The sequence below is a fragment of the Asparagus officinalis genome, chromosome 1 (assembly GCF_001876935.1).
Source record: "Asparagus officinalis chromosome 1, Aspof.V1, whole genome shotgun sequence".
NCBI lineage: Eukaryota > Viridiplantae > Streptophyta > Magnoliopsida > Asparagales > Asparagaceae > Asparagus > Asparagus officinalis.
Window position 1 is genome coordinate 64,193,385 of NC_033794.1, and position 25,772 is coordinate 64,219,156.

General features: G+C 35.0%; 1 protein-coding gene across 2 annotated transcripts in view; it reads right to left on the reverse strand.

The window, feature by feature from the left end:
• Positions 1,231-25,772, reverse strand: part of LOC109825184 (5'-3' exoribonuclease 3) — a 24,730-nt gene continuing 188 nt past the window's right edge. The window contains exons 1-23 of one of the 2 annotated variants that reach the window (XM_020391960.1): positions 25,612-25,772; positions 18,380-18,482; positions 18,101-18,177; positions 17,794-17,985; positions 17,532-17,651; positions 15,291-15,353; positions 14,821-14,970; positions 14,565-14,729; positions 14,248-14,325; positions 14,027-14,113; positions 10,119-10,424; positions 9,896-10,009; positions 9,486-9,581; positions 8,928-8,998; positions 6,858-6,986; positions 6,707-6,783; positions 6,591-6,631; positions 6,426-6,500; positions 6,170-6,327; positions 3,675-3,779; positions 3,521-3,596; positions 2,212-2,291; positions 1,231-2,132 (exon numbers count right to left, since the gene is read on the reverse strand). The exon at positions 25,612-25,772 is cut by the window's right edge and continues 188 nt beyond it. In XM_020391960.1, coding sequence (XP_020247549.1) covers positions 1,493-2,132; positions 2,212-2,291; positions 3,521-3,596; positions 3,675-3,779; positions 6,170-6,327; positions 6,426-6,500; positions 6,591-6,631; positions 6,707-6,783; positions 6,858-6,986; positions 8,928-8,998; positions 9,486-9,581; positions 9,896-10,009; positions 10,119-10,424; positions 14,027-14,113; positions 14,248-14,325; positions 14,565-14,729; positions 14,821-14,970; positions 15,291-15,353; positions 17,532-17,651; positions 17,794-17,985; positions 18,101-18,177; positions 18,380-18,482; positions 25,612-25,772 — 3,164 coding nt within the window. In that variant the 3' untranslated portion in view covers positions 1,231-1,492. The remainder of the gene's footprint in view (positions 2,133-2,211; positions 2,292-3,520; positions 3,597-3,674; positions 3,780-6,169; positions 6,328-6,425; positions 6,501-6,590; positions 6,632-6,706; positions 6,784-6,857; positions 6,987-8,927; positions 8,999-9,485; positions 9,582-9,895; positions 10,010-10,118; positions 10,425-14,026; positions 14,114-14,247; positions 14,326-14,564; positions 14,730-14,820; positions 14,971-15,290; positions 15,354-17,531; positions 17,652-17,793; positions 17,986-18,100; positions 18,178-18,379; positions 18,483-25,611) is intronic. The other variant, XM_020391968.1, reaches the window with a different exon arrangement.

Consider the following 25,772-nt stretch of genomic DNA (forward strand, 5'->3'; position numbering starts at 1 on the left):
AGTTCAAAAAACTTGTTATAGAACTTAGCATTTAGAATATAGCATTCTCTCCTAACGACACCATGCAAATCAAGTCTTTGACGGCCATAAAAGGTTGTTAAAAGCTATGAGGACAGTTATGAGGAGTAAATGAGGAAAATTTTAGGACATAAGGGATTATTGAAAGTTGAAGAACAAAACTCTAATACCATAAATGAGAAAGTGATAGATTAAACAATAAAATAGACAACATATGATGTCTTAGATCAGTAATGGAGGGAAGACGCGCATTTTTCCTCTATTTTGATGTTGCCTCAGATTAATTGGATGGCTTCTTCCACCGGCTAGTATGGGTTTCCACGTTGAGCTGCTGGGTGAGAAGAGGGGTATTTTCAGAAGATCATCTAAAATACAACTCATACATGTATAATAATGAGCTTTTAGGGCTGTGCCACACTACTATCGGTCTTTTGGGTTCAAAGTATATGGGAATAACTTCATGGGGTTGGGCCACATGAAGTTGTTTGTTTTGGGGGCTTGACAAAAAAAAAATTCAGAAAAAAAAGAAAGATGTATGTTATGGGAGTATTCAAGTACAAAGATGATAATTACCATTTTGGCTAATAAATTATACAATTCCCATTGTCCACCACTCTGAATTCTTAAAAAAAAAAAGTATTTCCTGGTGATAAAAGAGTATTTTGGCTAATAAATAGACAGAATTTTTTAAAAAAAAAAGTTACAAGGATTATAAATACCATTTTGGCTAATAAATAGTACAAGGATGATAAGCGGCTAAACCTTTATGATACTGGAGGACTACTGAAATTAACCAGACATCAAAAGATTGGTGCAAAACTGCAAATGCTACACCCTCATATCAGCCTTATTTTACTCAATTGCGCAGAGGCTCAAGGAAAAATGCCTGAATTAGAATATTAGCGCATAGGTTCCGGCGCAAAGGCTCAAGCAAAAAATGCCTGAATTAGAATATTAGCGCATAGGCTCGAGCGCAAAGGCTTAAAGAAAATAAAAAAAAATGCCTAAATTAGAATATTAGCGACCGAATTAGAATATTGGCGCATAGGCTCAAGCGCGAGAGCTTAGAACATCAGCGCAAAGGCTCAAGGTACATGCCTGAATTAGAATAGTTGGATTAGCAATCCAAATTAATGGCACCCCTACTGTATATAAATTAATAATGACAAATAAAGCAACAATAAGCACCTGGGGGTCAAGATCGCACCGAAAGGGTTCAAAAATGGAAAGAGGATTCCTCTCTTTTAATATTAAATACTATAATCGGACGTTAATTATACAGGACGAAATATAAAATAAAACAGAAGTACATTGATAGATTAAGTTGGCCTATCATCGTTTTATTTGGTCTCGCATCGGCAACGGCTCATCGAGAACTGCCGAATTAGACAACAAATAGTCGGATGAATAATACAGATTAATGGCACATATTGTACATTTGAAGCAGATTATAAATATGCTGACAATATTATTACTAGTATGGACCATATCGTGGAGGTCCTCGGTTTAATCCACCCCTATTCAATGCTGAATACCGATTATTATTTGGTTGCCTCCTGTTGTCATCATAAGCTCGACCAGTGCCATACCTCGGCTGCCATTGTTGAGTTTCGTAAGTTCGGTGACTCCCATAAACAGTAGGCGGGGGATTCTGAACGTATGGACCTGCTACTGGAATTTGAGCAGCATGTGGAGGATTCTGACCATAAGGGCTTGCTATGGGCGCTTGAGCATAAGGTGCAGGACGAGCTGTGTAATCATTAGCATGATGGTAACCCTGCGCGGGAGCAACTCCATCTCTTCCATACTGAGGATCATTGTAAGATCTGCTATATTGATTTCTTTGGTAATGTGAATGATGCGGTCCTTGGTATTGACGGCTTGATGACCACTGACTATTATTCACATAGACTCCTGTAGAAGATTGCCACTGCATGTGGCCAGCTCCAGATGCTGTTCTCTGATTCAGAGAATGACGCATGCCATTAGGATACGTCGTGCCATTGCCCACCAAATCATGTCTTGGTTCGCCTATTTGTAGGCTGTTCTGTACGAGTCGATGAGCTGCTTCACCAAGCTGTCGACCTGAAATAGTTCCCGGTGGGTTTTGTCTGCTGAAGAGAATTATTACGAATTAGTTGGAAATTTTTAGGATAATAGCGTTCCTTCACATTATAGTTTAATACTCTGTACCTTCCATTTTCCCTTGGCCTCCGGCCAGTGTCTTCATGCCATAAAACAGGTGGGGGTTTCAAATCACCGCTAGTAACAGTCTGTCCAAAAATAATAAAACAAATAAATAAATAAAAATAAAAAGGGATCTAGGATTAAAGTTGACCAGCAATGAGAGAAAAATTTGACATTGCAAAAAACCTTATGAATCGTCGAGATTTTACAGATTTTTCTATGTAAACACAACAGAATTATATAGCACAAAGTTGAACAACAACAATAGTACGGAGAGTATCCTTTCAGATATTCCCAGCCATCTATCATTGGTTCCACTCAGAATGCTAGTAAAGAACATTTAAACAAAACGGAAAGGAGATAAGAGCAACGAGAGATGAGGATAGTATTTCTTCCTCAGAGATGGTATTTCTTCTTCATATAGGTCCTACACTACTCCACTAATAATTAGAGCCTTGTAAAACGAGTGAAAATAAGAAGGGAAAAAAACTAATGGGAACTAATTCAGGTAAGAGAAGTGCATTCTAAACTAAACAAGGCAAGTTCATTCAATCTAGGAAAGCCACAAAATGCACCAAATAACAGGAAAAAAAACATAAAGCAAAGCTATCATACTCCAATCGGCATCAACAGGAAAGCCACAAAGTGCAGCAAATAACAGGAAAAAAACATAAAGCAAAGCTATCATATTCGGCATCAATAGGTCTCAAGGAAAATTCACTGAGGCCAGCTGAGTGGTAAAGGGTGGGTTAGGGAAAAGTCCTAGATTCCAGTCTTGCCTATGGCTATGGTCCCAAAAATCAAGAACTAAAATAAATAAACAAAAAGTAAAGGGTAACAAAGAATGTAGGCGCAGTGCAATAAAGAGAAATTTTCAGTCCTGCCTGGAACAGGCACTAGCCATAGTGGTGCTTATATATAAGACAAGCTAAGTAGCTAAAATTCTTTTACTAACTTATCAAATCCAACCTAATAGTGAGGATTAAATAAAAGCTCAAATTTGCTGCATCCCATGCTTTCTGAAACATCATCCACAATTTTAAAACATCAGAAAACCAGCACAACTTTAACAAGTAGAACTTGCAAAAGGTACACGATGGTGGGCATCACAGAGATGAGGCTCCAATTTATTAAAGTGGAGATTCTTCAACTAAATATAGTACACTAAATCACACAAACGACAACAGAGGACAGTAGATGGTATCTTAAAATGGCACTAACCAAGTAAGTTTGAAATAATATAATTCCATATTTTTATGAGTTCAAGAATAATACTGGAAGATTATCAAGGGCAATACAACATAAAAAACCACACCTTTTCTGGGAATACAACCCCTGGAGGTGGCCTAGCAATGTGCTTATGTGCATCTGGAAATTTATATATGGAACATCTGGAAAAAAAAGTTAAGTGTTAACAAAATTGATCAAGAAAGAAAGCTGTTTGCTACTAATAGAGAATACTAGCTTACATGACTTGATTGTCCATAATATCTTCCAATCCATTGACAGGCGACCTAAAGACCGGGGGACAAGGATCCCCATTGCAAAGGGATAGATACCCATTCATCCCACCACTGCGTAGAAGTGAAATCAAATGAAGCATACAATACAAGAAAAAAAGATAGCACTTTCAGTTAACCATATCTTTTTACATCAACAAAGCACACAACAGACTGGTAAGAGCAAAAGAAGGACAATAAGTGAAAAAGACCCAACAAAGAAGCCTCGACATCTTTCTCTTCAGCTATTAGGTGGGACTCATGACTAAACCCCCATCCTCTTTCATCATACACCCATCCTACTGCTAATCCTGGATATTTTCTGCACCCAACATCCTATACCCACCTTCACCAAGACCCAAATTTATTGCAGGACTTCACTATTAAACTTCTTGAATAGAGAAGTTCATAGAATCTATAGAAATTTCAAACAAAAAATGTAAATGAAATTACTTTCAGAAGGTGGCAATTCGACAGGGCCACAACTAAACTCACTCAGGTATCCAGGTACGAGATGTTTTTTAATAACGTATCTCGGTCCAATTTTCTTTCACCTCCCTGATGAAAGAATCCCAATATAGTTGTCTATACAGCACTCGGATCATCAATCATAAACTAGCAGCTTTACACGTGCAAATGTACGTGCCAGATATTACAACTCATAAGGTAGATATTGGAAACTGTAACAAAATAAAATTGTCCCCATCTCTCTTCAATTTTCAGCCCGTGATTTTACCTATGGAGGACAAATTTTATTGCATTTTCTATTTACTTTTATTTATTAACATTATGAGGAGTAAAATACTTTCTTCTTGCTAGTATGCGTGTGTAGTTTCAGTTTCCTCTAAGTCATACTAAACTTGTTTTTTAGAAGTCGTGAAGTGTAATAAGTTGGCAATAGCTAAGTATATTTTTTAAATGTGCTTGTATATAATTGAACTTTGTTAAAACTAAAAAGAGAGGGCAATGACATTTTTTAGTTTTTTAACTTTAATAAACATATAAGCAAGTTTTTCTTATAAATTTTAACAGAATTCATTTTTATTCTTACAATCTTATAATCATCTACTTGTATATTTAAAATAGTAGAATTGTTCTAATACCCACAATTCATTATTTTTGTGGTGTTACAAATTTAATTTCGAAGGGCCTAGATGAAAATGTTGTTCATCAAAGAGTGCATGCTCTAGAGAAGAGTCAGGAAGGTAGCACCCAGACTTTACCATTGAATAATAGCAATGATTTTACAACTTTTGCCTAAAGATTTATTAAATATTTTTAAATTTGAAAGAGGGGAGGGGAGAACCATCAGCTCACTTTTTTAATTTGTGCTAGCAACGTTGCTGAGTGAAAAGAGGAAGGGATTGGCACCCATGTGAAATGGTGATGAGAGAGAGGTAAAAGAAAAAAAAAGGAGGAAGACCTACGGTTACGAATTTGAGCAGAACAATGCACATGCCAGTGGGTTGTTCCGATCCATACATTGGACTAGTAAGGAGGCAATTTAGGAATTGTACCCCCTCTTTGTATGGAGCAGAACAACCCACTCGCATGCGAACTGTTCTACGATTATACATATTCGAGATGTACATGACTACGCTAAAGGGGGAAAAAGGGTAGGACCAATGTGCATCATATTTTGGGAATAATGTCTGTGAAATTATGAAAATAGCCCGACAGATTAAATGGAGGTGTCCCTATCCTCCAAATTTTGTTATGCCCTCACTTGATTTTTAATATATAATATATAAGAAAAGACATTCGAAGTGAAATTAAAAAAACACTAAACTCCAAACATGAGATGACACATTGTACTCAAACATTGTATTCTCCAAACATTAAAAACCAACATATATTTAAGGGGCTGACTAATGCTCAAATATCCTCCAATACTCTGGATTTTACTTTTGCATGTTCCAAATGAATCAGAGGCATCTATTCAATAAGAGGAGATCATTCTGTTTAGAAATTGACTATTATGAAATTCGTAACAAAATTCCAGTATTTTCACCAACAATGAGCAATTTTGGGAAAAAGTGATTGGAAAAATAGCCACTAAATTATTATTTTTTACATTGAATTCAGCATGGTCTGAAGTTGAAGGCATGTAATTTTCAATAGAAGTCGCAACAACACTGGAGAAGTGAGGGACTTATAATAATTTACTTAAAAGGTTTAAATATTGAATATTTGCCAGTGAAAAGAAATATGGAAGATTTGTCAACATCCTCTTGAAAAATAAATAAAAAATCCTAATCTTCACAAATTAGCAAAACTTGTATAACATAAAAATCTCAATTCCTTCTTCTAAATTTTGAGTTTCAATATATTTTAACTTCTGAGGTGCACATATAACCGAGCATGAGATATATTCCAATTCCAAATCAACAATGTTCTTTAATAGATAGAAATAATCACAAGCCACACTTCAAATTGAATAATGGATTAATCATAAAAACAAATACCTTGCAACAGGGTCGAGTTTCTCCTTAACATCAGCTCGTTCTCTCTCTGAAAGCTGTCCAAATTGGTTGTTGAGAGAAAATATATAGGGTGAAAGAGGGTGGCATATGTTAATGAAAAGCATGTCAAACATCACACTGTTCCTCCGTGCTTCTTCTTCCTACGTTAATATCAAAAAAGGTTTCAATTTACACAGTTAAAATTGAGAGGGTTACGAAATGAATTGCTTGCGGTCAGATCACAGGTTAAGTAACGTACTGTTAAAGTGTGCTCTACTCTTTTTATCTCAGCAAGTAAGCGGCCCTCATCAATAAAAGGCAGTTTTGCTACACCCTTAAAATTAGAACATCCAAGATCAACTCCGTCAAATTATCCAAAGATAAGAAAAATCATATTTGGTAAGTAAGAAACAAGCCTCATTACCTGCCAAGCAAACCTCTTCCCATTCATGTCCACCTCGAAATCTGACAATAATATAATGAGCCATGTTAAAGAGAAGATAAGAGGAAAGACCAACATTCATGACGTAAAAAATATACCTGTGGGATAGAAATCGATAATAGGTGAGTTTGGATCAGTCATCAACTTCCTATAATGGACAGGAAGTGCATGGGAACTGCAAAATACCTCAAGTCATGAACACACGTTTGTGGAAAGATAAATTATAAAAGATTCTTTAAAATGTCTAACCTTGCAGCAGGGAAAACTCCCATCAACTGGTTGAATGGCTTAAAAGGTGAACCCAGTTCAAAGCTAATTTCCAACTGACCTAGGCCCTTGAGGTCAGAAGCAAAAGGTGCGTAATGATATGGGTAGAACCTGAGTATAATACATGCCCTCATCAGTAACCAGAACATTGCTAAAAATACACCAAAACAACAGTTAGTTAAATATAGGTTTAGAAAATTTCATATAACTTATGTATGTGAAAACAAAATGAGAAATCAAACAACAATCTAATAGCTCAGTACTCTTTTATGTAATCAACAACTACAACAACAACAACAACAACAAAGAAGAAGAAGAAGAAGAAGAAGAAGAACAAGAGGAAAAGAACAAAATAGACATTTATGAACAATTGTCCAAGAATAATACGAAAAAATATATCATCAAACCAGCACACTCATCGGATAAAAACAAAATAGCACCTTCTGATAATAACATAATGAAGAACATGCATAGAATAAAAAATATAAGATAATAAAAAAACATGCATAGAACAAAAGTTCGGATTATCATGCAACGCAACCTCCTTTTATTTAGATTAAAAGACATGATACATGTATGATACTAATACTTTCAATTTCTCATAGTTTGGTTGTGGATCTACAGTTATTTGTTCCTGTATAAGCTAGAATATTGAGCAATAAAAGCCATATCTTCTCATATAGCCAGAGACCAAAATTTAGCAGGCTCATAGTAAATATTTGCACGACTTTGAAGAAGTTGCTGAAAATTGAAGGTAACGTACTGAAGTAAAATTTTGCGAATAGTTATGTACTAATTGACGGAAGCTGACGGTTTTCTACGTGTTTAAAAGCAAGTTTATAAATATCGGTTATCGGGGATTTATCGGATGGTCAAAATCCATATCGGATAGCAGATATCGGGGATAAGTAGTATTTATTGGACTGACATTACCGGATGGTGATATACATAATATAATATTGTAAAATATAATCTAACCATACTTAATGAAATATAACATACTAAAATGTAAATAATTATGTTTAGCATCACTAACCAATGGTACAAACTCGCATCGGGTGCCCGTTGCCCGAAATCAAAACTCAACCAATGACCAATAATTCCGATTTTTCGGCCGACAATATCGGCCAATAACTCACTTTTATCGTTGCATTATCAGCCATAAACATCCAAAAACAATAACCGATTTAGAATCGAACTTATCATAGCGGAGGGCCCCCAAAACCGGTAAATCGCCGATAATATTGGTTTATCGGCCGATATTTAAAACATTGTTTAAAAGACAAGAATGTTGTGTTTAAATGGGTATATACGCTGCCCATTTAATAACTGAGCAGCTGAGGCATCACCACCCATTTAGCAAATAATAAATTGGCGCATAGATGGGCAAATGGACACCACACATTTATGACACGCTCTATACCCACCCTTACCCGCCCATTTAACATCCCTATATAAAAAGGAGGTCATCACAAAAAAGTATGTTAGAAAAAGAAACGAGAGTTACACTCGGTGGAAATGGGCAATGTTGCACCCACATTTTCTTAAATAATGTGTTGTAGATTCCACAATTCTACAATGGGGTAAATATCAGAAAACCCCAATTAACTTTCGACGATTAGTGGAAAACACCCCTTAATTTTCAAAATATCAGAAAAACCCCATTTAAGTGTAGGGACAAAAAACCCCTTTAATTTTCAGATTTTATCAAAAAAACCCTTTAAATTTTGAGAATTTATCAAAAAACCCCTAATTAAGAGGGAGGTTCTAATAAAATCTCAAAAGTTAATGGGGGTTTTCTGATAACCCCTTAAGGGGGGTTTCTAACAAAATCTCAAAGTTAAAAGGGGATATTCTAATGACTCCTAAAACTTAAGGAGGGGTTTTATGATATTTTGAAAGTTAAGGGTGGTTTACTGGTAATCATCCAAAGTTAAGAGGGGTTTTATGATATTTAGTTGTTCCACAATATTAACCACTTTTCGACATCACTGTTTATCATCAACACCGATATAAGATATAAATTGCAATTGAAAATGAAAGAAATCCCACCATTGCCATGAACAGACCCCTTCGTAGTAATAGTGCATAACCCAACACAAGCCTTCTGTATATTTCAAAACCTAATCGAACATGAAGTGGCTGGTTAATTATATCAAAGAATTTCACAAACTGATCAACTAAATAAAAATACAGTACAATGAACAAGCAGCAAGATATGTTCCATTTCTAGTTCAGTAACATGTAATAATTGCACGGTAACAAATCACACTGCTAGTAAGAAATAAAAGGTAGCTAGCAGCCTTAAGTGAATAAGAACAAATAGCAACAAAAAACTAGTGGTATGATTCTATTATGGTTTAGTTAGACGATCAAAAAAGATAGAAGAAAAGCACATTAAAAAGACAGTACAGAAACAAAACTATGAGAAGATATATGTAACTTTTAGTTTCAGCAATAGGCCAAATACACTGAAGCTAAGCAAGATTGACGCCAAGTTTTAACAATCAAGTAATTTCCTTGGATACAGAATGGGCAGATGAAAAAGACAGGCAAAGATGTTAAACGAGAAAGAAATATGAAATATTCAGGCCTCCATAACTGACTTACAACGTCTCTACGAGTTGACTCTATTTCTTCAGGAGTTTTTGCAGAAAATTTGTCTCCATAGTACCTCTCTTTCCATCCTGGCTCCCCCAGCTTAACCTGACAAAAGGTGTCCAATATTTATAAGCAACACAGCAATGTTCCCCATAAGTTGTACTTCACTAGAAATAGCTCTGTCGAATGAAAAGTAACATTAACATCCATAGGCATCAAATTTAGCTCGATGCACATCAATGATACATAGAGTTACACTAACTCGATCTAATAAATAAAAACCCAGAATTTCTCATTTGATCGTCCCAAATAAAGTAAATTCAGACAGATAATATTTCCAAAAAGTAAACTGTAAAGAGACAGAAGAAGAAGTAATAAATGGCCATTATTCAACAGCTACACAAGTTCAAGCTAAAAACCTTATCTTCTTCTGGGATTTCAGAGTTGAAAAGATCAGATTTCTCCCGGAGAACTTCCTTCAGCTTTGCTTTTAGGTCCTCTTTATTTTCCTTTAAATCTCCATTTCCCCTAGCCTTAAAATCAGTCAAAAACTTGTAACCACAACTGAATAGTGCTATAATAAAGTAAAGAAATCAAATAATCAGAGTTTTAATGTTCCTTCTCCAAGAAAAATATCCTTACTTCTATTTCCAGACTATTCTCAGCCTCAACAATGGCAGCGCCAACTGATGCCCCTGAAGAAGATAAGCGTGCAACTTTTTTGGGTCGGAAAGTTGTTTCTTCGGCATCATTTTTTCTACCGTGCTTTGCCTTCATTTCTAGTCCACACGAGCCAATTTGTTGATAAGGTGAAGGAGTAGAACCAGAAGCAAGTCGTGAACCCTGATAACGAGAAACGGGAACTATATGGTCGGGACGGACATGAGGATCTACATCGTCACCCCGCTTTGCTTGAGCTTTTTCACGCTTAATTCTATCTGCTTGGCGCTGAAAAATAAAATTCAAAGAGATTGAAAGGAAAGGGGGTTATCTCCAAGGAAATTACTCAGGTGGATAATAATTTGTTAAGATAAAAGAAAAGGGCAAGATCCTCAAGAAAAGAACCATGGAATATATTGCAGGCTGTTATAAAAATTATCAAAACGGGGCTTTCCAATAAAATATATTTATCATATATTTAACCAATACATATGTTTTAGACACATAAAACCTGTAAAAAGTAGAGTACAAGGACAGGGTTGTGTGTACATATCTAGGTGCGTGCATGCGTACATGTGACACGCGCTATGTATATAAGTGTATATACATATATATGTATCTATTGAAATTAACAATTTACAAGAAATCAATATTGTTTTTCCATTCACGTGTTATGAGTGTGAGGATCAAATTTCCTATAACATTTTTTTTTGTTTCTTTTATGTTTGTTTTATTATGTACTCGTTTTTGAACTGACCCTTTAAAATCATTGTTCTGAACTGGTATGGGTTGAAACGAACCCGACCTTTAACCCATGCGCTTAAGGAAGTGGATGTAAAAGTAAAGGATACTCATCCAGGAAGCGTATGATGAATGTTTAAATTAAAACATGTATTATATAATTGAGTACACGTCTAAATAGATGTATGCATATATTTAAGGAGTATCCAAAGATTGTTGGTGTATGGTACAAGTATAACAACTGTTAGGTATAGGTACAGATAGATATACCCATGCAACATAGTATGCAGGTAACTTATATGAAAAATGTGTATGAGCTGACAGATTATTTTGCTAATGAGTTGCCAACTCTATAACAAATGAGCCCCTGCTAGTCATATCGGTTGTGGGGCTCACGTGTCATAGAGCTGGCAGCTCATTTTGCTAAATGAGCTGCCAGATTATACCCAATATCTTTTATATATATACACACACATACACACATATACATACACACAGAGAGACGGTCCTGTCAGAAGTGATCCGTCCTCTTTGAATGCGTCTTTTCTAGCGTGCAGAGTTTGTGTGTGTTGGAGAGGGGGTGGCGATGCTTTTTTTGTAGAGCAAAAGAGTTGGAAACATTTTAGATATGCTTGTACACCACTCTAGAGCTGTGTTTCAAGTACTGTTACCTATGAAGCACGGACACGCATAACATGAAGCCATGTCGTGTCCGTGTCGGACACACGTGTCGAACACACGTATCCTATGTATTTTTTAGGATTTGCCCCGTGTCGACGTGTCGGATGGCCATGTCGGATCCGTGTCCGTGCTACATCTGTTACAGTCATGAGTTTCTACTTTCTAGGGAAACAGCAAGAGTTAGGGATTTGATTTATTTAATTATTTATTTTTCTTTTCATTGTTATCATAATAGGGTACAAGAGTAGAAGAAATCAATTCTATTTGGAATTTGAGCTTAACTCTCAGTATAAATAGTTCGATTTTAATGCAATACTTATTTGTGGCCGAAGAAAGATTTTCTTCATCGAGTGTTTTCTAGATATCATATGATTATGATTATGATATGGTCATTCTTTTCAAGTCCAAATCCTTTTATGGAGTCATCGATGGAAGAAAGTGTAAAGAAGATTGGAAATGGAAAAGGGACAAAGGCATGGATGTATAATAATGAAAGATGAGATGAGGATGTATAATAGTGAAAGATGAGATGAGAAAAGGGATTAGGGATAAGGTATTGTTGTTAGCATATTGACTCCAATTGTGTGTCACAGATGATGTTAGTCGGTGGAGTTGGTGATGATATGGCCCATATGGCTAACAATAGACGACTTGTAATATGCACCATGAAGAAAAACTGGCATGGAAATAAAATGCTAGGAAGTTCTAACAATTAGTGGTTGTAGCCAAAGTTATTGTTAATTTACAACTGAGATGATCTAGTCTAAGCATTAACCAAAGGGATTTGTGAGTATAAGAATGTCAGAAACATTCCAAGCACAAAAATGTGAAGCATGACTAAGATTTAAGAATATATAATGAATAAATAATTTACATCTTATCCGTCAGAGACTCAGAGCTATATCTATAGTCTGCAAATAGTGAAGTACAATAGTAATATCATCAAAGCAAATTGAAGAGTTTTCATAGATTCCATACCATAAAATAGAACTGGGCACAAACCCTAGTGACCAAGACTTATTGAGAGTGATCTACCTATTTTCATGATTTTTGCAGTTTAATCTCATGCAACCAAGAAGCAGCCGTGCAAATTTTTTCTCAATTAAGAAAGTCTCTAGAAGAAAGGGAAAGATGATAGACTTTGTCGGAATTTGATGGCAAGGCACAAAATAAAGTTAAAAGGGTCAAACTGGCATGGTTCACAATGTGTAAATTGTTTTTACAAAGCATGGCTCACAATGGTGCAACAAAAGAAGAATCTAGTGGCATTTGTCTCACTAGTGAAAGACATGATTTGTGTTTCTTCTTAATAGACGTACACCAGTTTCAAACTATGAGGCCACAAGAAAGCACTGAATGGTCAGCAAACAAATACGCTTTCAACATAAAGGATAAAAAAACGAAATGCAAAGCACAATCCAAAAATAGTGTCACGATAGTTGTTAACCATTTCAGTGTTATCGAGGCGCAAGGCGCAATGCGGGGCGCAAAGGTCCCTTACGCGCACCATGCGCAAGGCGCACAACAAGGCGCGCGCCTCACTAACTGAGGCGCATAACTCAAATTAATATTTACCAACATCATAAGACAAACATATAAGCAACATATTAGTTACCTACATCCAAAATTATGAGAATATCAACTTAAATCATCAATTATGCTAACTGAATTTTTTAAGTAACAAAAAAGATACAAGAAACATGTATTTAAATCATCAAATTAAGTGATTAACAATTATGAGCATGTGTTTATAAATTGTCACATAAAAAGACTAAGAAATATAATTAACAAACATGACTGTTTATAATTTTCTAGTTAGTATTCTTAATTGATATTTGCTACTTAGCTTGAAAAGATGAAGAATGAATGTAATAATTACATATTTACATGTTCATAATTTGCTATTAGCATGCTAATTAGAGAAGGAAGTTACAATTAGCAAACAAGTATACTAAATTACTAATTATTGTTTTCTTTTTATAGGTTAAACATGAAAAGATGAAAATAGATTAGCAACTAGTAAGAAAGAGTATATTACATGATATAAATATGTAATTATGTAAATTATTTAAAAAAAATAGAAGAAAGAGTACGTTACATAACACAGGTGCGAGGCGCACGTGAGGCGCGCGTGAGGCGCACGCGAGGCGCGAGCGAGGCGCATGCGAGGCGCACGCGAGGCGCGCGCCTCGCTGCGTGCAGCGCCCCGCCTCGCGTGCGGGGCGCATTTCGCCCAGGCTGAAGCGCCCCGCGCCCGGGGCGCGCCCGGGGCGCGCGCCTCAATAACACTGAACCATTTAAATAATCATGAGAATATTTCAGTAGTACATCCCAATTGATATCATGCACTAAAAAATGTTTTTGACCAGATATTACACATGCAAACATTTTGAAGCACGACATAACTACCCAACTATGTATCTAAGTATGTGTTTATGTCTACTAACGAGGGCATCAAGAATATGGACCTGATGTAGGCGAGCTCTTTTTTGGAATATACTATCCTCATATGATCCCACTGCCTGAATAAAATGCTCGACTCTGCTCAAATTTGGCTAGCACAGAAAATATGACACTCATCAAAAGGGAGCCAAAAAGCAAACTGAAAAATACTGATGCTGTCTTTAGCAAAACGACTTGTCGAATACAGAAGAATCACAAATGAACAAGGCTAAAGAAGGTAAGATACCGTGCATCCATCTGTCAAATATCCACCCATCGCCCTAAATTCCTTCTTGTAGATGGCCATTAACAAATTTATTGCACCCTGTACATAAAGTACAAAGAAATAGCAACAACTTTATATTGAATTCAACTTTAATTTACTTAAAAAAGTGAGCTAAGGGCATGATTTCCAAGTAACATATAGACATTACTAACAAATAATTTGCATATGAAACTGAAAATCCAGCATGCAAAGAGAAATAATAGCTTGATAAAACTAAAAATCGGTTGAGGCCGTAGACAATAAATTCTGAATGGAAATGTAGGTAAACAGCAAAAAACCTCCCGAATTTCAAGTGTTGGCATGTGTGGAAGGAAGTCATTGCCAACAAAAAAGCACATGAAGATGAAATCATCAACTATTCGTTCAAGATCAATCTCAAAAGGTGGATTAGGAATCCTGAACTCATAATCTAGATACTCCCGAAGAGTCCATATGTGGACAAACTGCAGAAAGAAAAGGAAAAAAGGAACACATTTTTTAATGATGAAAGAATAAAATATGAACAGTAATCAAACTTGGTCGTCAAAAGCAAACCTGGTAAGGCTTTTTTGCAACAGACATATTGTCATTTTTCTCATCAAATTTACCAGATTTCTGTTTTTCTTTTCCTTGGCAGTCTGCTGCTAAATGACCCATTTGTCCACACAGGAAACACTTATCCTGCTGCCCCGGAGTGAACACAACCTGCAAGGAAAGCACGTACGTGAGATATTAATGTTACAACGATAAATCAAAACGATAAAACAGAAAGTGAAACAAGTCCCATCAAAGAAACAATTCATCTTTATTCAACAAAAGACCATGAAAAGAGCAAGAAAGACATGGAATGTGTGTATATACCAAAAAAAGGACTGAACAAGCAACAAACTGAAATAATAAAAAGTGAATGGAGAAAAGGAACTACCGGAACAAAATGTTTCTCGTCACCAGACACTGTGAATTACTATTTATATATGTTCAGGCCTGGAACAAAAACCATTTGGAGAGAACAGAAACAAACTAACCTCTCTCAGTATTGAAAAATGCACTTCATGTGTAGCCAGAGCTAACATGATCAGATCTGCATCCTGCATAAGTACACAAAGAAAAAGAAAAAGAAAAAGAACTCAGGAAACTGATGGCATTTAAACTTGGTTTAACAACAAAAGTTTGATGGACAGGACACATGCCATGAAAATAGGATGTTGTGTGGCCACCTCATAAATTAAAGGCCACTTTAAGTGATTGTGGAAATTCCAAAAGTAGTAAATTATAAGTAGAAATTCCAAAAGTAGTAAATTATAAGTATGTTCCCTAAATTTATAGTGTTGAAATGGAGCATTATACACTATAATGATTTGCAACAGTTGCACATAGATGACTGTGTTCATACGAAGAAGTGATAATTCAACATACAGGTTTGCTTCTTTTGGGGTGTGGGGTGAGAGAGAGAGAGAGAGAGAGAGAGAGAGAGAGAGAGATGCAAGAACCCCTTCATATGGCTTATAGATCATATAAAATTTAATAAAGAGCAGCCTTGGCAGCTGACTAGGCAGTCAGCCTCCAGAAGGCTTGCCTATGTGGCTCCATGCACTAAGTTCCTACCTGCTAGCTCTTTTCTTAAGAAAAGCACTCAACTGATATGGATTCATATCAGAAGCATATGCCTAACATTTTTAATAGTTGACTATTTTGTCTAGATTCAAATAGAAAAAATAATCATAAAGTTAAAGAATGAAGAGAAGGGGCAAGTTAAAATAGAGAGCGAGGAAAAAATAAGGAGAACAAATTTTTCATGGCAACCATACTGATTGCTAACGCAACTATTGGTAAAGCTAGTAAAAGACTATTGGCGACCATACTGATATGGATTCATATCAGAAGCATATGCCTAACATTTTTAATAGTTGACTATTTTGTCTAGATTCAAATAAAAATAATAATCATAAAGTTAAAGAATGAAGAGAAGGGGCAAGTTAAAATAGAGAGCGAGGAAAAAACAAGGAGAACAAATTTTTCATGGCAACCATACTGATTGCTAACGCAACTATTGGTAAAGCTAGTAAAAGACGAGGAAAAAAATAACTAGATGAAATATAAATTAGCTTCTGGTATCAGTAATGTTAAATGTGGACGACCTCATCTTTCCAACACGGGTGTCCAATGTTGCTTATAACAACATAATTAGTGTTTTTCAACTTTTAAAGCATAAAAATGCTTCCTTGAGAAAACTATATGCTGCATAAGCAGTTATAAAAAGGAATTTTAAGAAAAAGCAAAAAGCTACGACTCAGATAAGCTACATTTTCCCAAAAAGAAAAAAAGGGGTAGATGAAAAATGAGTGCATTGGGAGCTTCACAGTTGCTCTTATTGAGGATAAATTAGAGACACTCGATGGAAATGGTCTGGTGATCCACAACAGAGATCACCGCCAGTTAAAAGAATTGTAAGATTATAGTCAATGGTGGCAACGAGGATTAAAAGTAGATGTGAAAGAACTTGATTGAAAGATATTAAGTAGGATATCGTAATAGTTGAGAAGATGACCCATAATTGAGCCGAATGGAAAATAGAATTCATGTCGCTGACCCCAAACAAAGGCTTTTATTGTTGTTGTTTTTGTTGTTCAGCAAAAAGCCCACCCCATCTGCACCCAACTTTTCTTCTCTCTTTTTTTCCTCCCAATAATATCTCAAAAAAATCTCATCTATAACTGAAATTTCAAATTGCTCTCATCGTTTCTCCTAATAGTCCTACACAAACTTCCTCATACATCAGAATCTATTCAAACTCTTTGCAACAAATCTGTTTCAAAATCTCATATATAACTGAAATTTCAAATTGCTCTCTCTGTTTCACCCAATAGTCCTATGCAAACTTTCTTATACATCAGAATCTTATGCAAACTCTTTGCAAGAAATCTGTTTCAAACTTAAACACCAAGCATCTTATCTGTAAAAAAAACTTCTCTCCTAAGAAGTGTTTCGGATAAGTCTATCAAAAGGACTTCGCCTATAAGAAACGCCAAACACACCCCACAAACAATTTAAGTCGTCAAAAAGTCAAACTGGCATAGAAGTGCTACTTATTGAAATATCAAGTGTCAAGACAGAAAACATGGGGAAATCAAGGAAAATCTTATTGCCAATATCAGACCATACAAAAGTACAGAAACAAATAAAAGTATGAATAAGAATATACATGGAGCAAAAAGTAATTTTGTTCCCTACAATATAAACAGATTAATAACCAAGTTGACACTTACCAGACCATATAAACAATGACGAGTATTTGGATTATAACCAGGAAGATTTCGTTGCAATCTGATGTATGACATAATCTTGTGTTCCCCTTCACCAGGAACATTTGCATCAGAAAGGATAACCTTCGAGAAGAAATATCATAAGAAAGTGGTTCGGAATTTCAGTAATGCTCAATCAATGTGTTAAAAGTATAAATAAACAAGATTTGTAGGCCATATAAGTATACTATGGGGAAAACAAATTAGAAAATTTCATAATTCATACTTTGATCTGCCTCCATCCAGGGTCATAATTTAGTCTGAGGTGAATGTAGTACTGCAATGCAGTCGATAATAAAGCCATGAATCCCGTCCCAGGAGTAATGACATTAGAATCACAAACTTGTGAGTTCTGTTTTGGTGGAAGATTTCTGCCTTCACTCTCAAACTCTTGGCGCAGTCGCTCCTCTTCTGCTGCCTGAGAAGAGAGGAAATAAATGTCCAGAACCATGAATAATGTTAACTACATCTGGCTTCAAATGTTATAAGATCATATATCAAACACATAAAATGTGATTAGCAACTATACACACCGCATCTGCTGCATCTTTTGCTGCTCTGAAACGTCTAGAACGCTGTTGGTTCATTTTAGCCCTTGGAGCAACGCCATCTACAGTTATCACAAAATAAATGACACGGTAGGAATTATGTATAAAAAGTTATGACAAGAAAAAGGCACAAGATATGCAAAAGTTATGAACTCATGGGACTATAAGAAAATCAATGTACTCTTAAATCCCACAAAGATATAGTTAGATGAATAATCAGCTTACAAAAAACAGTATTGCAAGAAGGATCACAGATACACTCACCAATAGCCATGTACAATAGCTTCCTAGGTCGTACCATGACAAAGAGCCTGTCGATGTAGTCAAACATGCACTGAAAGACCTCATCAAAAGTCGTCGGTGCAGGCTGTTGAAGATCATTAAGTAAAAACCAGTTAAAAAACCACATAACATGACCCGATGATCAAACCAGTGTAATCAGATCATTCAACACTATGTCTTAGATAACCAGTATTCAATCATGTTAGCATTGTTTTAAAAAGTTAGATAATCAGAATTCTATAATGTTAGGATTGTTTTAAAAAGTGGTTTGGGCAGAAGCCCAGAAGTGGTGCACACACCGCTTGCCACACCTGAAGTGCCTAAGCAAGTACAGCCACTTAAGTCTGCCACAAGGCATAAAAATTACTATGTGGCCCGCTTAAACACATTAATGAATCAACATAGATAATCAGATCCTGCATGCTAAATCCAATTAGCTAAAAGCGAGGCGAGGGTATTTATTTGTGAAAAGACATCTAGCCTTCCTGTCTCAATTCTAACTACTGACAAAGCCGCTGCACTCAAGTCCTGACAATTGTCAAAGGTGCAACCAATCACTGTAAAGATCTTCAGAAAGAAAATTTGCTTTCAATTTATTTTTATCATAGTTTTGGTTACAAAATTATGATAGCATTTACAAACTTATCTTTACCTTCATAATCTTCTTCTTTTCTCTTTATTTCTTCTCGTATCTCCTTTTCCCCTCTTCTGTTGTCTTAATTTATCTTTCTTAACTTTTAATTTTCTTTAAAGAGTTTTATATATTTATTTTAGGGAAAAATGCTTTGAGGACCCTTTTGGTTTAACATAATGTTTTCTGCTCCCTTCGACTTTTTCAATGCGTACCCAACCTTAAAAGTGAATGAAAAATGAGCTCCAAATACAATGACACAATAGCATTAAGTCCCATCAGCACATTCCCCATTATACCCTTCCTTAATTCCCCCTGTCATGTTGCCCCTTTCTCCAATTTTGTGGGCTGGTTGATACTCCTCCCTCCCTCTGCTATTGACCTTCACATCCAACCCCTGTTTAGGAGTTAAGTGTTAATTCTAGTAAATAGATGTAAAACATAAAAGTTATAGGTTAAGTTTACACGGCGGTTGTTAAGTTTACTCTTTAGATGTTAAAGTTACGGGTCATATGTTACAGATGTTAAACATAACAGTTATATGTTAAGTTTACATGACGGTTGTTAAGTTTATTCTTTAGATGTTAAAGTTATGGGTCATATGTTAAGTATATAAACTCGGCTGTTAATTTTCTTAATTAGATGTTAATTGTGAAGATTATGTGTTTTAAGTTCGGAATCTAATTCTTCTGATCCTAAAAATGGGAGGATATTCGTGCTGGTGAGATTGTTAAGATTTGTAAAGATGAGAGTTTTCCTTGTGATTTAGGGCAGTTTGATAATGTTTTTAGGTGTTTCTGCTTATTTTTTTCAAGAAGTCAATAATGGTGTTTGGTGAAAACTTTTTTGGCGTGATTATTAACACTGATTCTACGTTTAAGGGGGTGCTTTTAGAAGCAACGTAAGAATACTTTTAAAAACAACTTTTGATTTTTTTAGTTTATATACCATATATACATTTTATCTTTTAACAATAATTATTAGGCACAGTTCTACTAAACACCTCAATTGCTTTTAAGCAGTTTCTTATATTTGATTACTAAACATCTATTTTCAACAGCTTATATAAGTTATTTCTATAATCTGCTTTTATAAGCAGCTCATTATAAGCTCCATCAATTCCAAACTGGCCCTTAGTGCTTTATCATATTTTAAGACGAAAGGATTATTCAAGTGGAATACCAAAGAATTGTTGATGTAGATCACGCAATCGACTTAGTTTAATTAACAACAAACGTTCATATGTATTTAACGTGTTTCGAGTTGAAATGTGCAGGTGATGGATGGTAAATGACTATATAAACATGTATACAAGTTTCATACATATATGAGGTCATATGTGAAAGTTGTGTATCGAACAACAATACGAAATTGCAAAAACAAGCTCGTGCACATTTAAGTCCGTTCTGAAGCTTTGGAAAGTCAGCTTTGATATGCACAAAAAGATCTACACATTTAGTACCAGCTAAAGTCAGCTCAGAGATTTGAAAAGTCGGCTTTGGTTCTGCAAAGTCGGCTTAGAACACTATAAAATCAGCTTTGAATAAATGACAAAATACTGAATTCTGAAAGAACAGCACTGTCAACTTATACTTCATGGAAAGTCGACGTAAGATACTGTAAAGCCTACTTATGGCTTTGAGGACCTGTAAGTCGACTTTGGACACGACAGGCAGAAAAGCTGGGCTCTTGAAAACATTACAAAGTCAGTTCTGAGGACTGTAAAGCCGGCTTAGTGATGAGAATCTTATTCTTGGTTTGATTTGTGAGATGTTATCTCAGTCATTCATTTGTATTTCTTTTTGAGGACTTTAATATTTTCCTTATCATAAGAGGAGTGTAATTGCTGAGATCATAAATAAAATGTAAGAGAGAGCAAAAGAGAGAAACAAGAGTTTTTCATTGGAGGTTTATTCTTGGAGATTTTTTTCTTGGATCTCTTGGTGATTTGAAGACGATGTCGACACTATAACTCAAAGGGGATCTTCAAAGTGACATCGGTATCATCTATAGAAGATCTGTTTAAGGATGTATTTTCATCTTAACTCTTTTCAATTTGAACTGCAAACCCATAGATTAGGGTTAATTGATCTGGCTAGAATTCTCAGTTTTGGTATAGATTGAGTGTAAGAGTATCTGAGAGTTGTATTGGGTTTATGCCTTGGTGAGACCAGGTCGGATTAGTTATAATAGCTTTGACAACTTGGAAGTTTGATACTTTCTCAGATAGTGGATCGATTCTACTAGGGTGGAATCCATGGATGTAGATAACATGATGGACCACGTAAAAATCATTGTGTTTGAGTTTTAATTCTTTGCTTATAGTTATTTGTTTTCGCTTATTTAGTTGCAAAATTTTTTAAAAGTAACCTTGTTTTCGACGCAATTCTATTCACTCCCAAAGGTAGCTTAACTGGATCCAACAAGAATTACGACTATGATGGGCTTACATTGGAAATGGTGTTACACTTCTGAAATCAATTCTTTTGTTTCAGACTTTGATATCTTTGTTTTTTGCTTGTAACACTAGCAATTACCACCTAAACAAAACAATTAAAATCAAACTCTAACATCTAACCTCTAACATTAACATCTATCGACTAACTTTAACAACTAGCTTGTAACATTAACAATTAACTTCTAACTTTAACATCTAATGATGTTAAACTTATCGGCTAGTTTTAACTTTTAATATTGGTGCGAATCTTATGAGTTACTTGTTTGACTTGTCAGTTGGATATTAAACTTACCAGTTAGTCACTAAACTTATCATTTGGATGCTAAACTTATTAGTTAGTTGTAAAAATTCAAAAGTTTGTTGTTAATCTACGAGGCAATTGTTATAATTACATATTATATGGTAATTTTATCACTTATTTGTTAGATTAAAAGCTTCGGTGTTAAGAAAAATACAAACAGTCTTTTATATTGTTAACATATTACATGATAAAAGTACACACAACCAATTAGTATTTTTAACCATGATAAATAAAAAAGTAGCCACGTGTTTACATAACATATTTACCAATAAGATAGCCAAGTAACTGTACAACTGGGATATTAAAAGAGACTAAATGTTATATTCACCATTGCGTTTATGAACATATTTCGGGTCATCTTAACAAGTTCACCCCTCAATTTTTTTTCACTCCCTCCCTTCAATAATTAATTGAGGAACAAGCCTCGACCTTAATACCCACATAGTTTCGTTTTCAATTGTAAGCTTCATAACATCACAACCTTAAGAGTATTAGCCTTATCTAACTTCCATCTTTAGCATCTAACTTCTATCTTTAACAGCTAACAAATAAACTTAACATCTAACTTCTAAATTTAACATCTAACTTCTAACGTTAACAAGCAACCTCTAAACATCTAATTTTGAATATTAGGGTAAATAGCACAGAGAGAAAGAGAGAGGAATCTCTCACCTAGCCTATGTAATCGTAGAAAAATATAACGTGATAGAGGACATTAATTAGGGGTATAATGGGAAAAAGAAAATTGGTTATAATCGTTGTTGAGGTGGCAACCAATTTCGAGCCTAATAACATTTGCTTTTCACATTTGAGGTGGGGCCACTAATTGAATAAGCCATTGTGGGAAGGCACACTCCGTTAATAAGAAAGTGGTCTAAAAGCATTTTCCCTTTATTTAATATAAGAAATTTTCTCTTTATTTTATATAAGATTCTAAAAATAAAATGCATAAAATATCTCAACAGCAGTCAGGCATCCACTTAAGCACCTAGGCGTTGGGCCTAAAGTATAAAGACGCCCAAAGCTTTTTAAAACATTGAATGTTAGCCTCATTATACCCGAGCAGTTACGCAAAGTGAGGTCAGTTCCGTGGCACAAATCATAGAGAACGCTATTGAGAAAAGTAACAAATTTACTAGTATTTGATATTGTTCTTCTTTGAGTATTTGGATGGGTTTAATTCATTTCTAATATTTGATTATTTTCTCACAAAGTTTATTCCTTTCTAGTATTTGATATTTCCTCTTTTTGTGAGTTATGGGTGTTTTCTTATTCAATTTTCATCTAGATTTTTAAGCAATAGAACAATTAGGCTTAGATTTTTAATTACAAATTGCAACTTTAGCTCATGGGTCTTTCCATGTGACTATAACTAGAATATATCTTATATACGTAGCTTAGGTTAATTTTTCCTATATATTGAACATATTTCATTCTTATTTACTATCCAAAAGTTAAATGCGTCAATTGTAAATTATTATACGACTATTTGCTATATGCTCAAAATATTTATAAATTTTTAAATAATAAAATACATTATGTTATAAGGATTACACGCTCAAGCCTTGAAATTATGTCTGGCTTCATGATAGGTTTTAATGCTCCGTTTTGTGCTTCCTCCTTTTTAGGTCTTAGCAAAAATTAATATAGGGAGATAAAACATCGCACATGTGTGCCTCAATAACTTCAAGAAGAGTAATTAAAGACAAACAACTAGGAATGACCGGCACATTTACAATTATCATAAGCTACATGTTAAGTACCCTTTTGTCTGATTCAAAATTGTATAGTACTGGTCGACACTAAGGAAAAAGCACCGAGTGACATACACATTTCCAACTAAGACAAAACTATAAACAATAACATTAAAGCTTTTATCCCAAATGGTTGGGGTCGGCTACATGAATCATATTCTTTCATTTTGTTCAATTGAGACAAAGTTATAAACAGTGTTAAAAATATGGATTATTTTATTAAGTATGCGACCAAATATTCATGTGGAGGAAAATCAGTCTCATACCCACAATAGACAATTCTGTAATAAATTAGTAGCGATCGCATAAAAACTGAGGTTGATAATATGTCTACATATGCACAGGCACTTAAAGAATATGTTGTGGTTATACAGTCTAAGTCTTCACAAGATAAGAGTTCATATAGTCATATAAATTACTCTCTCTCTCTCTCTCTCTCTCTCTCTCTCTCTCTCTCTCTCTCTCTCTCTCTCTCTCTCTTCATTCCATCTTCTCTTCTCCCTTCTCCATTTCTTAATTGGGACTTTTAGCCACCTCATCCACCAAAGCAAAACAATAGCATTTTCTAAGAACTTGATAGCCAGGGGCGGAGGCATATAGGGGTCAAAGAGGCATTGGCCCCAGCTTGGGAAATAAAAAAAGCCAAAGAGTATTGACTAGCTACAAACTTCTTACAAGTGCTAAAATGTAAAGCACTCACACAAAAATAGAAACTCCACTTTATTTTTTCTCATGAACAAATGGTTTTTTGGTTTCTCGCTAGCGTCCCCTCCATGAATGCAGACAAACAGCCGCATTTCTCCGCCCTCCTCCGCCCGTAGCCAATGCTTCATCCTCCTCAATCTTGGGTTAAAAACGGATCGAGTACCACGGTGTTTGTATGAGTATTCGTTTAGATTTTTTGGAATTGAATACAAATTCGAATATCATTCTTTCAATTTCCTCAAATTCGAATTCAAAGACAAATACTTTTCAAATATTTGCAAATATATGTTCAATATTACGATATATTTATTTGAGTGATAATTTATATTTGATGAATATAAACTTTGTAATTAAGAAGATATTTTATTTAAGTAAAGAAATTTGGTTTAAAAATAACATAGGGCTTTTTAAATTCGTCAAAATCAGTACAGAACTTAAATTACAAAACGTAAATGGATCAAAAAACATATAATCATTTGTTAACAATATAAATTATAAGAGATGAAACTCTATATAAATATTTGATAATCAAACGAATCAAATATATATCGGGTTAAATTTCTATTATTATTAAATGAACCGACCGACTCGAATATAATCAAATAGGTATTGGGAGATGAACAGTTAACAATGTCAAATACCTGGTTTATTTCCACCCTTATCTCCATCTAGTATATATGTTGTCGTGTTTAATTATTTTTTAAACCCCCATCTTAAAATTCAAGGCTCCACCGCTGTTGATAACTAGTTTTATTACTAGCCTCTCCATTTTGTCGTAATTTAGTACTTATACATTTTTACCATAATCATTTATGATTATTACTTCAATAGTTTAAGAGTCTGTTATGTCCATGTCGTGTTGCCAGATTCAAGAGAACGCTTTCTGCCTTCTTTACTAAATTAAAATTACATTTATTTGGCCAACTTATCATTAGAATTCTTATTACTTTATATTGTTCAGATGTTAGTCATAAAAAATTCTTAATCGTTAATTGAGTAGACATCAGTACTATTCCATTTAATTCAATTACTCCTTCGTAATCGTCTCTTACTTCATTTGCATGCATATAAAAGTACTCAGGTATTATTTTCTTCATTTGTTCCATATTCCTCTCCTTGGGGTTTTCTGACATATTCCTCTCCTTGGGGTTTTCTGACACATATCCTTGTTATGAAATAGATTCCAAGAGATGAATTTATAAACAAGGTTAGTGTTTTATCTTAAACATAAAAATCAAATATTTCTGATCCAAATCCACCAAAAATTTCAAAAATCACAAATTTTTCACAAAGAAAGAGGGAGAGAGAGGGGGGAGAGAGAGAGAGAGAGAGAGAGAGAGAGAGAGAGAGAGAGCTGGGGCTTACGCGATCCTCGGGATGAAAGCAGGGATGGATGATTCCATTCATATCGAGATACAAATTATCATACTCAAGCTTGTTAGGGTTTGGTTTCGACGCATCGACGGGGATCTTGACGTCCTCGATCTCGACGGGCTCTTCCTCTACGACGTCGGCCACCACCATCG